Source organism: Neoarius graeffei, chromosome 15 (genome assembly GCF_027579695.1).
Source record: "Neoarius graeffei isolate fNeoGra1 chromosome 15, fNeoGra1.pri, whole genome shotgun sequence".
Classification (NCBI taxonomy): Eukaryota; Metazoa; Chordata; class Actinopteri; order Siluriformes; family Ariidae; genus Neoarius; species Neoarius graeffei.
Window position 1 is genome coordinate 17,660,062 of NC_083583.1, and position 16,681 is coordinate 17,676,742.

Sequence of the window (16,681 nt, forward strand, 5' to 3'; positions counted from 1 at the left end):
CCATACTTTTTTCTTTCCATCATTCTGGTAGAGGTTGATCTTGGTTTCATCTGTCCAAAGAATGTTCTTCCAGAACTGTGCTGGCGTTTTTAGATGTTTTTTAGCAAAGTCCAATCTAACCTTTTTATTCTTGAGGCTTATGAGTGGCTTGCACTGTGCAGTGAACCCTCTGTATTTACTTCATGCAGTCTTCTCTTTATGGTAGATTTGGATATTGATACGCCTACCTCCTGGAGAGTGTTGTTCACTTGGTTGGCTGTTGTGAAGGGGTTTCTCTTCACCATGGAAATATTCTGCGATCATCCACCACTGTTGTCTTCTGTGGGCGTCCAGGTCTTTTTGCATTGAGGAGTTCACCAGTGCTTTCTTTCTTTCTCAGGATGTACCAAACTGTAGATTTTGCCACTCCTAATATTGTAGCAATTTCTCAGATGTTTTTTTCTGTTTTCGCAGCTTAAGGATGGCTTGTTTCACCTGCATGGAGAGCTCCTTTGACCACATGTTTTCTTCACAGCAAAATCTTCCAAATGCAAGCACCACACCTCAAATCAACTCCAGGCCTTTTATCTGCTTAATTGAGAATGACGTAACGAAGGAATTGCCCACACCTGCCCATGAAATAGCCTTTCAGTCAATTGTCCAATTACTTTTGGTCCCTTTAAAAACAGGGTGGCACATGTTAAGGAGCTGAAACTCCTAAACCCTTCATCCAATTTTAATGTGGATACCCTCAAATGAAAGCTGAAAGTCCACGTCCATTGTATAACTATAACTTGAATATGTTTCAGTAAACAGGTAAAAAAAAAGAATTTGTGTCAGTGTCCAAATATATATGGACCTAACTGTATATACATTCACCACTTGAAGATAAACTTCATATCTTTGCACAACTATGTAATATCCTGTCTCACCCTTTTTATTTTTTTTTTAACATACACACTCCAGCTAGTGTCCTCTATGCTAAAAGTAGTCCAGACAAGAAATGTTCGATTATCTTTAGGCATGTAATGATGCATCATGCAACAATAAAATCGCAATACAAATTTATGACTATTTGAATCGATGAAATTTAAAAATAAATAAATGAGTTGCAATTATCAGGATGCACAATCTCTTAGTGTTTCCTAGCTATAATTGCGTTGTTTACACAGCGAAAACGTAAAATAGTGGGAAAACACATGACTTCACCATGGTCGGAAGTAGCACTGCTCCAATGCACCCCAAAAAAAAAACAAAAAACCAGAGTGATCAAACAGATTTAACAAAAAATTGGACCTCTATTTTACAGACTGCTGAAGGCTTAAAAAAATAAATAAAATAAATAAAAAATAAGACAAAAGGAGGTAGTCGTTTTCTGTTTAAGCCTGACTACAGCCTTCACAAATGTTCAATGAAAGTTTATTAAGAAAATGACCTATTTGTTAATAACCTTTTTTCTATTTTTTAATAAAAGGAATACTTACTTAATACATTATTTTACTCCAACCTTAACAAATGTGGGTAAATAATTACTGTTGATTATTAGGAAAATGAAGCAAAAGTTTTTTTTGGGTTTTTTGTTTGTTTGTTTGTTTTTTATTTAACAAAAGGATTTGATAAAGAATAAGAAAAACTTGGAATTGTTTCGGTAATGATACTTTCTTAATTTATCTTTTTTTTTAACTATGGTGAGAAAATCAAATCGTGAACTCAGTATTGTAAGTTGAATGAATTGTTACATGCCTAATTATAATTGATAATTTCTGGGTATTTTACATTTTTTCTGGATCAAGGGTCTTTTTCTGGACACGGTTCTTCACTGAGGAACCTTGTGTGTTTTCCAAACATGTATTTTTTTTCTTATGATAACCGCAATATGGCAACATGGACCAGTATAATGTAATGTCTGACTTTCTGGCATTGGTTTTACAAAACTTCAATTTACATTATAACCACTTCTGTTTTGTGTAACTGTGTAAGAAAATGTTATTTGATATAAATAAAATAAAATAAAATGGCTACTCACACAGATGCAGATGACGTTGGCGAGGGCTACAACGTTTCCCACCACAGTGAAGTAGTAATGACTACACAAGTTTTGGATCAACTGTAGGAACGAGGAGCTGTACTCTGGGTTCGGTGGGTGCTAGAGGACAAAGAGCAAATATCATCATTTGCAAATATTTTCCGAAGTAACTAAAGATGTACACACATGCAAATACAGAAAGCTCCTCAGTGGTATCTAGATACATTTATACAAACAACTTCCTCAAAGCAGAGAACATTACCTCTTTGATATGTTCCTTATCTAATTCATCAAACAGCCTCTCAAATGCTTCACCATCCATAAAGCCATCAGGGAATTCTGGACTCTGAGCAGCCTGAAGAAAGAGATGGTAAACTGAAATAAAGTTTTTCCCAACCCAGAGAAGTTTCTTATATACAAAAAAAAAAAAACTTCCAGGCTTTCTCAGCTCGATATGTGAGCTCACTTTAATAACAGCTTGTCTGTAGTATGATTTCATCTGCACTCTTCTCATGACATGCAGCACTGTATCCACTCGAACCATCTTTCTAAATACACACAAATACAGGACACATGTACATTTCAATTATGTAAAGGGGGGGGAACCACACACAACTTGGGGGTGTGCTGTTATAGGTAAATAAATCAACAATGTGGTGTGATGTGTCTCAAAGTATTTTATTCCTCTTAGGTGGTGTTTACATTAGACCGTATCAGCGGATCATCAGATTAACGTTTTTAAAACGATTCGCGTGCACACAGCAACGCCAATACACGGATACGCTCGGCTCCGCAGGCATCCTGCGCTCCAAATCACTCCGCCCTGAACAGCGAGTGCCCTCTGAAGGGTGCGCACTCCGGCCCTGCGCAGCGCACAGAGCGCGCGAGTGAAGCGCATGAGCAGTGATTCGGGACAAATAGCAGGAAGTGAAGTTCGCGCCGTTTTTCAGCAGTCGCGTCACATGACCAACGTGGCATGACCAAACGCCAGCGAGTCAGGAAGGTGGATATCACAGTGACGTTGTCCAATGACGACGTCAGCTAGAGCTCAGCACTGCGTATCCTCGTTCCTCAATGTTTACACAGCACCGGATCAGATACGTACTGGGTTGAATACGTGGGCCCTGGCGGATTCAAACTGTTCCGCCTGTGGAGTCGTTTCCCGGTGTTTTAATGTGCACAGACAGTGCATCTGCGACAAAAACGATACGGTCTAATGTAAACACCACCTTAGACAACACCAATTTGACTGACATTTTATTCACTTTTTTTTTTAAAGAACAATGTGACATACTTTGTATCTGTTTATAATAAATGTTTAATGCTGTTGACCATACACAAAAGAAGTTAGCTCTGGTTATTACTTACAGCTGCGGTCAGAAGTTTACATACAGTGACATGAATGTCATCTTGGATATGAATCTCCTGGCAATATTTGGGCTTTCAGTAATTTCTTTGAGCTGTTCTTTTTCTGTGGCAGAATGTACAGCATACATCTTTAATTAAAAAACCCTAGAATTTGGTGCACAAGTTTTCTTTGGGTTTTCTGAAATCAGCATAGGGTCAAAATTGTACATACAGGGTCAAAAATATACATGCAGCACACCTAATATTTGGGTAAAATGTCTCTTCGCAAGATTCACCTTGACCAAACATTTTTGTTTATCATGAACAAGCTTCTGGCAGAATTCTAGTTGGATATTTCACGACTCTTCATGGTAGAATTGGTAGAGTTCAATTAATTTTGTTTTCTTGGCATGGACTCAACTTATAAGCACGGTCCATAGATTTTCAATAGGGTTGAAGTCAGGACTTGTTTTAAGCTTAATGTTAGCCTGCTTTATCCTCCACAGCCAGCTCTGATGCATATTTGGGTTCATTGTCCTGTTGTAACTCCCAAGCCATGTTCAAGTTTCTGATGGTTTATGCTGAAGAATTCTGAGGTAGTCCTGCTTCTTCATTATTCCATCCACTTAGTTCCACTGGCAGCAAAACAGCTCCAGAGCATGATGACCCTACCACCACCACCAGCTGGTACAGTGTCCCTCTGTACATGGTGGTCATTGTGGCCAAACAACTCAATCTTTGTCTCATCTGACCATACAGCTTTCCTCCAGAAGGCTTTTTCTTTGTCCGTGTGGTCAGCTTCAAACTTTAGTTAAGCTTGAAGGTGTCAATTTTGGAGCAGGGGGTTATTTCTTGGATTGCAGCCTCTTAGTCCATGGTGATCTGAACTGTAGACAATGATCCATCAGCTTCCAGTTCATGGCAGGGCTGTGCCATGGTGGTTTTCAGGTTGTTCTTGACCATCCAAACCAATTTCCTTTCAGCTGAGGGTGACACTTTGGGTTTTCTTGAAGCAAAGTAGCTTGGCAAAGTGACTGCACCTCACAATAACTTGCATACAATTGTTTGACCTGATCTTGGAATTTGCAGGTTATTTAGAAATGGCTCCAAGAGACATTCCGGAGTTGTGTATATCTGTGATCCTCTTTCTCAGATCTGCACTGAGCTCCTTGGACTTTCCCATTTTACTGTGTGTTGGTCAATCCAATGAGTGCTATAAACAAACCCTTTTTATGAAAGCACAGAGAAGCTACCAGCTGTAGTCAATCATGATCACTAACAGGAAGTTAAGAGACCTCGGCCTTGGCAAGATGAGACACATTTTGGAAGTTTCAGCACCTCTGAATTAATAATCTAAGTGGGTGTATGTAAATTTTTGACCCTGTGTTGATTTCAGAACACCCAAAGAAAATTAAAACTTGTGCACCAAATTCTAGTGTTTTTTTAATTAAAGATGTATGCTGTGCAAATCATTCCGCCACAGAAAAAGAACAGTTCAAAGAAATTACTGAAAGCCTAAATATTGCCATGACATTCATATCACTGTATGTAAACTTCTGACCACAACTGTATGTTATTATAAACATTCGTTCCCTCATCAGCCTCACTTTTTCTTTTGAAGTTAAGACAACGAGAAAAAAATAAAATAAAAAATAAACATTTAAAAACCATAGCTTGTCACATTGCCAAGAGCACAACACTACAAATTCCTCGGTCCTGAACCCTCCCATGTACAAAATGTAATGTCTCTATGTGGTTTCTACACGGGCAGCGGAAACAAGTTGCGCCCACTTTCCTTCGTGTTTACACGCTCACTCTCCATTAATGGCAAACCAGAGGTTACACACAAGTGTGCAAGCACAAATCAGTCATGAAAAGCTTGTTTTTAACTTGCTTTATTGTCCTCTTGTTGCTCATTTCCGTTTAAGACACTCAGTGATTCGCGGTAAATCCAATTTTCACTTCTGGAAAACTGATTCACTCAGAGTAATGTGTTGCTCAGGGAACGAACTGACTATTTGAGTCGGCTCTTTCAGATGAATTTTAAATTGAAAAAGCAAACTATGATCTGCATCTCCCCACAACTGGATGCGGGTAAGAACTTCTTCTTTAATCCAGTTATCACTGTGATTGGCTTGGGAATTGCTTGACTCCATCGTTTAAAGGTGGAGAAGTTTGACCAGGAAAACCACTTGAGGAGAACTGACCACTGAATTTGCCGCAACGCGGTCTTGTCCGGATGAAAAATGACCCAAATGAAATGCTACCGTGGACATGCAAGCCCTCCTACTTGCCACCAATTGTGTTTAGACAGTAAGCAGGAACAAGTTGCACCCAGAACACGATGTTCCAGTACAAGTTGCACCACCTCGTAAAGTGGAGTAAGTTGTGCCCGTCAGTATCCAATTGTTCTGGAACAAATTGTGTTTAGACGGGCAATGAAAGGAGGCTGCAGTGCCCATGTAAAAGCAGTGTTACAAAGCACGGACACTGCAGCCTCCTTTCATAAGCGTTTCACATAAATGTCTCCTCAGAAAAAGCTTTACAATAGCCAATGATTTGTTTTTCTTTGTTAAATAACATGGCTTTAAATCAGTTTATTATTTGCCTTAGATTACATGGAGTGTCCGCTAGAAACCTATGATTTGAACTATTAGAAAACTAAATCAACACCGTCTATCTAATCAGAATCTACAAGTCCTGCAGTTCAAACCTACGATGATGTAACCACTTGTGTTAGAGATGGTGCTGTAACTTACACATGATCATCAGAACTATCTTCGTGGTTTAGACCCGGACAGCACAGCACCCTAAATGCAGCTCTGATCCCCAGACGCCTTCTTAAAATGGAGGCTTTCACAGACATCTGCAAAGAAGCCAAGCCAAAGGGCAGAAATTCATAATGCAAGAACACTGTAACAGACTAAAATCAACACAACACAATCACTCACCAGCAAATAACCTCGGAACTGGTTGTAGATAATAGCAGTGAGCAAATTCATCAAGATATAGGTTCCTGGGGGGGGGGGGGGGGGGGGGGGGGGGAATGCAATAACATCCAAATACATATTCATCAAACACATCTGAAGTTCTTAACATAAGTGATATTGCACAGGTTTTATGAAACTTACCACATACGCTGAAAAGTATAAAAAAGATGGCATATCCCCGATTCAGCGAGTATGCATAAACCATCACTGTTGGCAGACAGAAAGAAAATCAATTATGAAAGAGCCTTTACTTATGACTGTTTACTGTGTACATGTTCCTATAATCATCCATCTATCCATTTTCTATGTCGCTTATCCATGAGGCTCACAGGCTTCCTATATAAAAACACTTCAGAATGTACTGAATCTCTTACTTTTGCAAGTGACCAAGAATTATCAATTTTTATTCATTAAAGAACATATACTTTTTAATTAATTTACAGTTTTATGTTGCGAAATGTCTATTCAACAAGTTAGTTTCTGTTACCGATTACAATAAAGCAGATATAAACAAACAGTCATTCCCTCACTAGACTTCAAATGCACAAAGTTCTATAGACTCTCTTATGGAGGAAAACGTACTGATGAAGTGCTGACACTGGATTTACCAAATCCTTACCAAGGATTTACAGACATGTTTTAACCCACATATGTGGAACATCTGCCATATGAGCCCCTTTGAAAATTATCACTAAAATTGAATTTAAAAAAAAATTTCAGTGGTCTTGTGGTATAAAAAGTCAAAGTCCCTTCCCACGCCATGTGGTGCATAGGGTGGTGCTGATCTCCGTTTCCGTAGCCCTCGGCCTCTCGCCTATTACATAGCTAGGGTTACAATGGGGGGGCTAGTCCTCTGGTAACCGCGAGAGTTCGACTCCCCACTCGCACCTGTATTGCAGCATGCCTTGCCAGACGGCAGTAGGTACCATTTTTATGGTATGACCCAACCATGAATAGAACTCGCGATCTCCCGATCAAGAGGCAGACACACTACTAGGCCAACTTGCGGTTGTGGTATAAAAATAGTGTTTATTATTATTATTTTTAGTAGTAGTAGCAAAAGTAGAACTGTTATAATCAGGCCTTTAGCATAAGAGGCACCGCCCAGCAAAATGTGTCAACATTTTCCAGGTTTTTTTTTTTTTTAATTAGCTTTAAAATACTGCAACACATTTGTCACAGTGCACTGAACAATGGTAACATATTTTGCATGTGCCAGTCTGTGGAATCCTATCCTGTTTGAACCAAAAACGAGTTTTTCTTGCCAATTAAATTCTTTGACATCTCTACTTTAAAAATAAATAAACAATATTTAAAGACAACCAAGTACCTGTACCTGCTAGGTGTGTACCCCTCACACAATGAATGTCAAGCTTCGATTAAATCGTTGCATAGCTAAGTGCTATAGTGAAATGGACAGAAGCCAGTTTGTAAATCACATTGTGTGTCTGTGAAGCTCCTGCGCCATCACATCATCAGCAAATCAGAGAAGAGACTTTACATACAGTGTACGGATGACAGTCCACAAAGTTTGAAAATATTAAAATGGACTAAGAAAAAGATACGTAGTTGATCGAACTAACTAAATGCATCATTTCCTCCATTGATATTAGCGTGAATAGAGATCAGTGCAGTGAAGAGACGATGAGTCATGTGATCAGGCAGAGGCTGATGACAATTAGTGAAGTTATTTCCGAACTGTAAACTCCTAATTCTTTACACGTTGTTAGTAATGTTGATTTTTCATCATTAATTAAGCTAGTGATAAAGAGATAGGTGCAGCAAGACTTTCAAATATCAAAACCTTACTTGTGATTGAGACGTTTGACATGAGACGAAAGAAAAGCCTGTCTTTTTCACAACTACCCATAGTCAAAAACCTCAGAATTTGACCACATAGAGGGTTTTCCCAGGCCGCAACACTTATGATTCATCTGAGATTAGTGTGAATCATGACACACAGCAAGAAGCTCTGTACCGTCTGGGTTATTAGCAGTCGTCAGCAGCACAAGCAGAGAAGACAAAGCTTTAGGCAGGTTCTTGAAGTAAGCCTCCCATTCTCCATTCTTTGAAGAGTCCTTTAAAAACACATTACACAACAGATTCCAGACATTTATGAGTAAGACTCAATAATTACAGCAACATCGAAAAGACTGACTATATGATACAAATAATAGAAGCTGTAATTAACATTTGTCATTTAGGCACATTAACTTTAGCACATACACCTCTAGAACGTGTAAGTCTCTGTGTCAGAATAAGGAGGAAATAAGGTTTGTATTATCCGTCGATACCTCAGATTTGGTGAAGATCAGCATACCAATCATGGTGAATAAGCACAGGTGCAAAGCCAGAAGCAGGATCACACTGGGAAAGAAAAAGACAGAAAGATGCATCACCTTTGCATCGGTGTTCATGAGTACAGAGCATAAGGATTGTGTAATAGTTTAATTACAATTTTTTTTTAATTTGCTAACAAATACAAACAAATACAAAGTATCAAGGACAGAATGAAACAAATTAATACATATACATGACATACAACAAACACTGACGTAACATTAACAACAGTTTCAAAGGCTGGACAGTACTACTAATATGTTTACAGAGAGATGTAACAGGACACATGGAGACAAATTCGACAGAGATAAACAAGAGCTGTATAGGGGAGGCTGGGTGGGGTTGGTTAGGGGTAATGAATGTGCATGTGAGATGGAGGAGGGTAGGTGGGGGGGGATTTGGAGGGGTTTTGGGCCTTGAGTTATGGGTGGAGGGACAGTGTGTGTATGTTGGGGGGGAGCGGAGTTTGTGATAGTGAGCACGTGTGTGTGTGTGTGTGTGTGTGTGTGTGTGTGTGTGTGTGTGAGTGTATATAAACAGTGCTGGTCTAGTGTCAGGGAGAAAGAAGCTGGATCATAATGAAGGGGGGGTATTATTTTATTTGCTAATCCTTTGTGTTAGTAAATTTTTTATAGATAGTGATTCTAAAAATAATAGTTCTTTAATAGTTAATTACGATGACTACCTGAGCACCTGTTCATGGCTATGGTGCCAGCAGCCCCTGCCCAAGCTAAGTCATGATGGGACGACAGAGGGGAGGGGGAGGTACTGCATGAGGCAGGGCTCCGGGCCCCCACACACCGACACCAGCCCCCCATAACCTCCACACAACACACCCTACCTATCCTATATATGACTGTATATGACAAGAATGTGTGCCTTCTCTAAAGTGTACTGCAAACTAATTCTGTATTAATAATGATAAATATAAATTGTAATGTAATGCATTACAATTTATATTTATCGTTATTAGTACAGAATTAGTTTTACATGGTGAGGTTAGGGGTAATGTAATTATTACTGATACTAGAAGTGACATCAGGGCAAAGAAAGGAAGACAGAGACTTGGTGGTGGATTGAGGAAGTCCAGGAGGGTAAAAGGAGGAAGGAGTTGGCAAAGCAAAACTGGGATAGAGAGAGAGCTCAAGAGAGCAGACAAGATGTGAGGGAAAGCAAATAGAGCAGTGGCAAAGGCAAAGATAAAGGCGGATGATGAACAAGATGAAAGGCTAGACACTAAGGATAGAGAAAAGGGCCTGTACCGATGAGCAAGACAATGAGATCAAGCAGGGAAGGATGTGCAGTAGGTTAGGCTGCTAAAGGATGCAGATTTACACTACCGTTCAAAAGTTTGGGGTCACCCAGACAATTTTGTGTTTTCCATGAAAAGTCACACTTTTATTTACCACCATATGTTGTAAAATGAATAGAAAATATAGTCAAGACATTTTTCTGGCCATTTTGAGCATTTAATCGACCCCACAAATGTGATGCTCCAGAAACTCAATCTGCTCAAAGGAAGGTCAGTTTTATAGCTTCTCTAAAGAGCTCAACTGTTTTCAGCTAACATGATTGTACAAGGGTTTTCTAATCATCCATTAGCCTTCTGAGGCAATGAGCAAACACATTGTACCATTAGAACACTGGAGTGAGAGTTGCTGGAAATGGGCCTCTATACACCTATGGAGATATTGCACCAAAAACCAGACATTTGCAGCTAGAATAGACATTTACCACATTAGCAATGTATAGAGTGGATTTCTGATTAGTTTAAAGTGATCTTCATTGAAAAGAACAGTGCTTTTCTTTCAAAAATAAGGACATTTCAAAGTGACCCCAAACTTTTGAACGGTAGTGTAAATGTGCGGACAAGTGAAGTGTGTGTGTTGAGAAGGTGGATGGAGGATTTTGAGAAGCTGATGAATGAAGAAAATGAAGAGAGAGAAGGTTGGCAGAGGTGGAGATAGTGAATCAGAAAGTACTGCAGATTAGCAAGGAAGACATAAAGAGAGCTATGAAGAGAATGAGAAGTGGTAAGGCAGTCAGCCCAGATGATATGCCAGTGGAGGCATAGAGATGCTTAGGAGAGATGGCTAGGAGGAGAGATCCAGGGTATATTGGGAAAAGAATGCTGGAGATGGGGGCGGCATGGTGGTGTAGTGGTTAGCACTGTCGCCTCACAGCAAGAAGGTTCTGGGTTCGAGCCCAGTGGCCGACGAGGGCCTTTCTGTGTGGAGTCTGTATGTTCTCCCTGTATCTGTGTGGGTTTCCTCCAGGTGCTCTGGTTTCCCCCACAGTCCAAAGACATGCAGGTTAGGCTAATTGGTGGTGCTAAATTGACCGTAGGTGTGAATGTGAGTGTGAATGGTTGTTTGTGTCTATATGTCAGCCCTGCGATGACCTGGTGACTTGTCCAGGGTGTACCCCGCCTCTTGCCCATAGTCAGCTGGGATAGGCTCCAGCTTGCCTGCGACCCTGTACAGGATAAATGGCTACAGATAATGGATGGATGCTGGAGATGGAGTTGCCAGGTAGAAGGAAAAGAGAAAGACCAAAGATGAGATTTATGGACATTGTGAAGGACATGAGGACACTTGGAGTGACAGAAAAGATACGGAGAACAGGAGGGACATTATCCGCTGTGGCGACCTCTAACGGGAACAGCCGAAAGAAGAAGATTAGAGCTTCTCTGTAATTTTAATCCCGTTCTACTTTATGTGAAGCAGGTTTTTTTTTTTTACATTTTCATGTCTAGGAAGGGGGCGGCACAGTGGTGTAGTGGTTAGCGCTGTCGCCTCACAGCAAGAAGGCCCTGGATCCAGAGGCTGACGAGGGCCTTTCTGTGTGGAGTTTGCATGTTCTCCCCGTGTCCGCGTGGGTTTCCTCCGGGTGCTCCGGTTTCCCCCACAGTCCAAAGACATGCAGGTTAGGTTAACTGGTGGCTCTAAATTGACCATGGGTGTGAATGTGAGGGTGAATGGCTGTTTGTCTTTATGGGTCAGCCCGAGATGACCTGGCGACTTGTCCAGGGTGTACCCCGCCTCTCACCCATAGTCAGCTGGGATAGGCTCCAGCTTGCTTGCGACCCTGGACAGGATAAGCAGCTACAGATAATGAATGGATGGATGTCTCAGAAGATTCTGTATTATTTTATTTACTATAAAATTATCCCAGTTAATATACAGACAAGTTAAGGGAAAAAAAACAACAAAGTGTCTTTGCCGTCATGAGCCACCAGAGCAGCTTCAAGTGTGCCTGTCTCATACGCTACGTTCACACTGCAAGGCTTAATGCTCAATTCCGATTTTTTTGTGAAATCCGATTTTTTTGTGAGGTCGTTCACATTAACAAATATATGCGACTTGTATGTGATCCTCAGTATGAACGAAAAGCGACCTAAAAGTGTTCCGCATGCGCATTGCAGGATACGACGACGTCACACGCAGTGAGCATGGCCAGTGTTTACGGAAGTAAAACCGCCCGGTTGCGGTATGACTCATCCAATCTAGCTTGAATAGCTGTATCCCCCCCAAATGGAAATCAGCTCCCTAACCTCTGCGTCCTTCCATTGAGAAGATTCAGAACCTTCACAGCCCGAAGTGTCCCTCGCATTGATGTCATGCGCAGGGGCGCAGATACGTTTTTTGAACTGGGAGGGACAAAAAACTGGGGGGAGACAAAGCTGCCAGCAAACCAACCCCAACATGCCTGTCAAACTTGTTGTGGGTTACTATAGCAACCAAGCTCGAGCTCGCAACCTGTGCAGTCTGCGCAGCTCAACCAACCGAATATCAGTCTTTGTTTTGTTTTATGTGAGTTGTTGCAACTATGTATACACTGCCGTGCACCTCAATAAACCGAATGGTAATTAGTCTTTTGATTTTTCCGTGAGGTTTGCCTTATGCAAAGTGTGTGTGGGGGGGGGACCGAACGAAGTGAATTTAAATCTGGGTGGGACGAGTCCCACCCTCTATCTGCGCCCGTGATTATGCGCCATGTTGTTGTAACTTTTTTTGAGAGACCCGCCGCCTACTTCAGCGCAGAATAGTGACGTTTGTGGCTTGTTGATGACGTGCAAGTCGGATGAATGCGACCTGGCGGTTCAGACTGAAGTCGCATATGAAAAGAGCGGATAGGAATCGGAATTAGGACCACATATCCAAACGGCCTGGGTCGGATTTGAAAAAATCGGATCTGTGTCGTTCATATTGTCAATAAAAGATCGGATACAGGTCACATATGGGCGAAAAGATCGGATTTGAGTCACTTCAGCCTGCAGTGTGAATGTAGCCATAGATCTGTGTAGGTCTGATGTATAGTATATACACGTTGTGGTGACATAGGAATAACTAATTACCATCACACAGACATAAGCCCCACAATAAGAGGTTATTATTTAAAAAAAAAAAAAAAGGCTCTTAAAATGTTCTTACCTTGCTATTTCTGGAAGTGTCCGTTTTATACATTTTAGAGTTTTCTTCATTAAGGAGGAATTTTGCAAGAGGAAAAATGGCCGGATCAGTCTCCTGACTCGCACGGGCTGCATGTGGAGACAGGAAAGCAAACATTAATACCTCTGCCAACACATTTCAGGACAACCTCTGCTGACTCTGTGGGTCTAACTAGAGCTGGATGATGTAGATAAAATATTGTACTGGAGTCAAGATGAAAATATATGATCTGATTCACCATCTGATTATTCGAATCACACAGCATGGCAAAGGAGACTATGCAGTCGATGACCGATACCACTATAACCAGCACGTAGCCAATCAGCCATTTATTCGTACAGAACTCCTCCCATCCAATCAGATAACTCTGTGGAGCAGAAATTAATAGATGTGTAACTAAAGTGGTGTTGAATACATGTACATACTTGTTCTTGCACTTTTCAGTATTTTATTTGTAACGATGTACCTTGACCATCACATCCACGATGAAGATGCAGAGGCAGACCATCTCTACGGCCTCCGGGAAGCCACATGGTGGCTCCCAGGGCTCAGGCCTGAAGCGAGGGTCTGATGTGTATGTGATCGAGGAAGGTTTCTCCACAAAGGCCAGCGCAAGAATCACAGCAATGATAAAACCAAGACCCCTTCATCACACACACACACAGTTAATATGCAAAGATCATGTCCAGCAAGCCAGTCACTATGGCAAAATAAACCCCGACAGGGTGATGCAGGAACCTTGAATCACCCTGTCAGGGTTTATGTCACAATAAAAGACCTGCTTGCTGTACATTATCCTGTTTATTACACAGCTACATACTAAAGAAATCAGTAATTTAACACAAACTATTGACTTAACAGTATTTTTATAGCAGAAACGAAAATATTTTTAAATTCTGCATTTAGAACTGCGTCCGTAGCAACGGAAACTCCATAGCCTTCCTACTTTGTGTAATAATTCACAGCAAACTGAGTATTAAAATTAATATCAGAAAAATCTTCCATGGTGTTTTCTGAAGAAGTCACTTTTTTTTTTTGCTACAGGGTATTGCAAATGAGCTGACATTGTTAATTTGATTATTAAAGCAACAAAATTTACCGGACTTCTTTCTGTGGATTGATATGATTGGACGTGGTCCTCCAGAGTCTATGATCAGAACCATGTCCATAGCAACAGTTTGCTATTCAGAAATAACGGACCATAGAATGCCGTAATCGACCAATCCAGTACTCAACAAAGCTGTGTAATAAACATACACTAATAACCGTACATGTAGCTAAATTCATGCATCATTTAGTTTTAGAAAACAAACAAACAATTATACCAAGTTAAAACAAAATGTAACAAAAAATTGTATATGCAAAACAATGCAAATTCACTCATCATTATTAATATTATACAGCACTATAGGTTTGGTAAAAATGCATTCTGTTAATCAGTAAGTGTAGTGTTTGAAGTGACAGTGCTAGACCAGTTTGCTGGACTTTCTGTAAGCAGCATTAACCAGTTAAAAAAAAAAATTAAATAAACCCACACAATACAGCCACAGTAATTTAAATTACTTAATTCCACAATAATTTGATCACTACTTTTAGTTGGCAAGCTAGTGGTTCACATAGGTTTTTCTCTGTCCAACCTTTTTGCTGAGAAGAAGCAAGATGGACAGTTTGTAGTATTCTTTCTACAGTTTTGCACTTTGGTATGAATTGCAAAAATAATGCTATATAATGTGAAACCATTAATCATACAATACACAAGCATGGTGTCCTCCAATCCCAGAACTGGGGAACTGAAAGCTACACCACTGATATCGAGTAAACCAGTGGCCAGTAACACATCTCAGAGTGCAACTAGTAAATAATTTCAGAAGTTAAAACTGAGATAAATGCACCATCAATCCCTGCTCTTGCTTGCTTACCACTGACATATCCTGGAGTAGTACCATCGGTACAAGCTCAAAGATCTCGAGTCAACCTTGTGATTGATGGACCGATACTGTGGAGGAAAATGCACACTTAATACAACAAATAAAAAGGTTTTAAAACAGGACACAAACACAAATATAAACAATGTTTGGGATATTTGTATTACCTCAATGGCATCTTCAATAAATACAACTGCTTGCTGGATGCACAGGTCTTCATCACCTTATTCAAAAAAAGGCAAGAACAGTATATCAGTGAATAAGAAATAAATGATCCAGTATAGAAGTCCTTCCACCAAGGAATAAACAATGTGATGTGCTGTTATAAGAAAATAATCAAACACATCACGTGATGCTGCCTAATGGAAAGTGCCAAGAAGTTGATTATATACCATCAATTTGCCAAAGAACACACACACACACACACACAAAAAAAACCAAACAAACAAACAAAAAAAAATTTATCCATTTATAGTCACATTTAATGTTGTGTTACATCCATGATACAAGTTAATACCTGTTATTCTTGACATTATAGTAACTCTCTGGAATAAGACAAAGAAATTGCAGCTTATGTTACCACGAAACCATAAAGTGTAGGGGTGTAACGATTCATCCACTACATTGATGAATCAATTTATTTTCCGACGATCCAACTACAACTGTGTGTGCTCGGCAAGTTGGCCTTCCGGACGACATACATCGATCTAATATCGTTTTAAAAGATAATCAATCAATTGTATCGATACTAGGAAATAAAGCACTGGATTTAAGCACGTCAGACTTTATAGTGGTGTGTTTTTTTAGCACTTTTAATGATAAAGGCGTTAAACGTTACCCGATTCAGTCTGCCTGTCTGTGATGTCATCGTCACGCGCCAGCAGCAGCACAAATCAAAACATTGCATGATGGCGGATAGCAGAGGAGAAGCCGGCAAGCGGGAAATTTTCAAACCAGCATTACGGTCCAGTAATTGGTTAAATTGGTTGCACTTTATTTTTGATACATATATATTTGATAATATTGTAATATTTTTGTGTTGGAAAAACAAAAGCAGAAGTTTTAGAAGTACAACCCCGATTCCAAAAAAGTTGGGACAAAGTACAAATTGTAAATAAAAACGGAATGCAATAATTTACAAATCTCAAAAACTGATATTGTATTCACAATAGAACATAGACAACATATCAAATGTCGAAAGTGAGACATTTTGAAATTTCATGCCAAATATTGGCTCATTTGAAATTTAATGACAGCAACACATCTCAAAAAAGTTGGGACAGGGGCAATAAGAGGCTGGAAAAGTTAAAGGTACAAAAAAGGAACAGCTGGAGGACCAAATTGCAACTCATTAGGTCAATTGGCAATAGGTCATTAACATGACTGGGTATAAAAAGAGCATCTTGGAGTGGCAGTGGCTCTCAGAAGTAAAGATGGGAAGAGGATCACCGATCCCCTTAATTCTGCGCTGACAAATAGTGGAAAGGAGTTCAACAGTGTAAAATTGCAAAGAGTTTGAACATATCATCATCTACAGTGCATATCATCATCAAAAGATTCAGAGAATCTGGAAGAATCTCTGTGCGTAAGGGTCAAGGCTGGAAAACCATACTGGGTGCCCGT

The 16,681-nt window shown here is 40.1% G+C and overlaps 1 protein-coding gene across 4 annotated transcripts in view; it reads right to left on the reverse strand.

The window, feature by feature from the left end:
• The window catches only part of tpcn2 (two pore segment channel 2), a 64,320-nt gene that overhangs the window by 22,391 nt on the left and 25,248 nt on the right, over positions 1 to 16,681 (reverse strand). For all 4 annotated transcript variants that reach the window (XM_060940941.1, XM_060940938.1, XM_060940939.1 and 1 more), the window contains exons 3-15: positions 15,226 to 15,281; positions 15,053 to 15,129; positions 13,600 to 13,777; positions 13,372 to 13,500; positions 13,116 to 13,222; positions 8,637 to 8,709; positions 8,321 to 8,420; positions 6,484 to 6,549; positions 6,304 to 6,368; positions 6,112 to 6,218; positions 2,472 to 2,553; positions 2,268 to 2,360; positions 2,006 to 2,125 (exon numbers count right to left, since the gene is read on the reverse strand). In XM_060940941.1, coding sequence (XP_060796924.1) covers positions 2,006 to 2,125; positions 2,268 to 2,360; positions 2,472 to 2,553; positions 6,112 to 6,218; positions 6,304 to 6,368; positions 6,484 to 6,549; positions 8,321 to 8,420; positions 8,637 to 8,709; positions 13,116 to 13,222; positions 13,372 to 13,500; positions 13,600 to 13,777; positions 15,053 to 15,129; positions 15,226 to 15,281 — 1,253 coding nt within the window. The remainder of the gene's footprint in view (positions 1 to 2,005; positions 2,126 to 2,267; positions 2,361 to 2,471; positions 2,554 to 6,111; positions 6,219 to 6,303; positions 6,369 to 6,483; positions 6,550 to 8,320; positions 8,421 to 8,636; positions 8,710 to 13,115; positions 13,223 to 13,371; positions 13,501 to 13,599; positions 13,778 to 15,052; positions 15,130 to 15,225; positions 15,282 to 16,681) is intronic.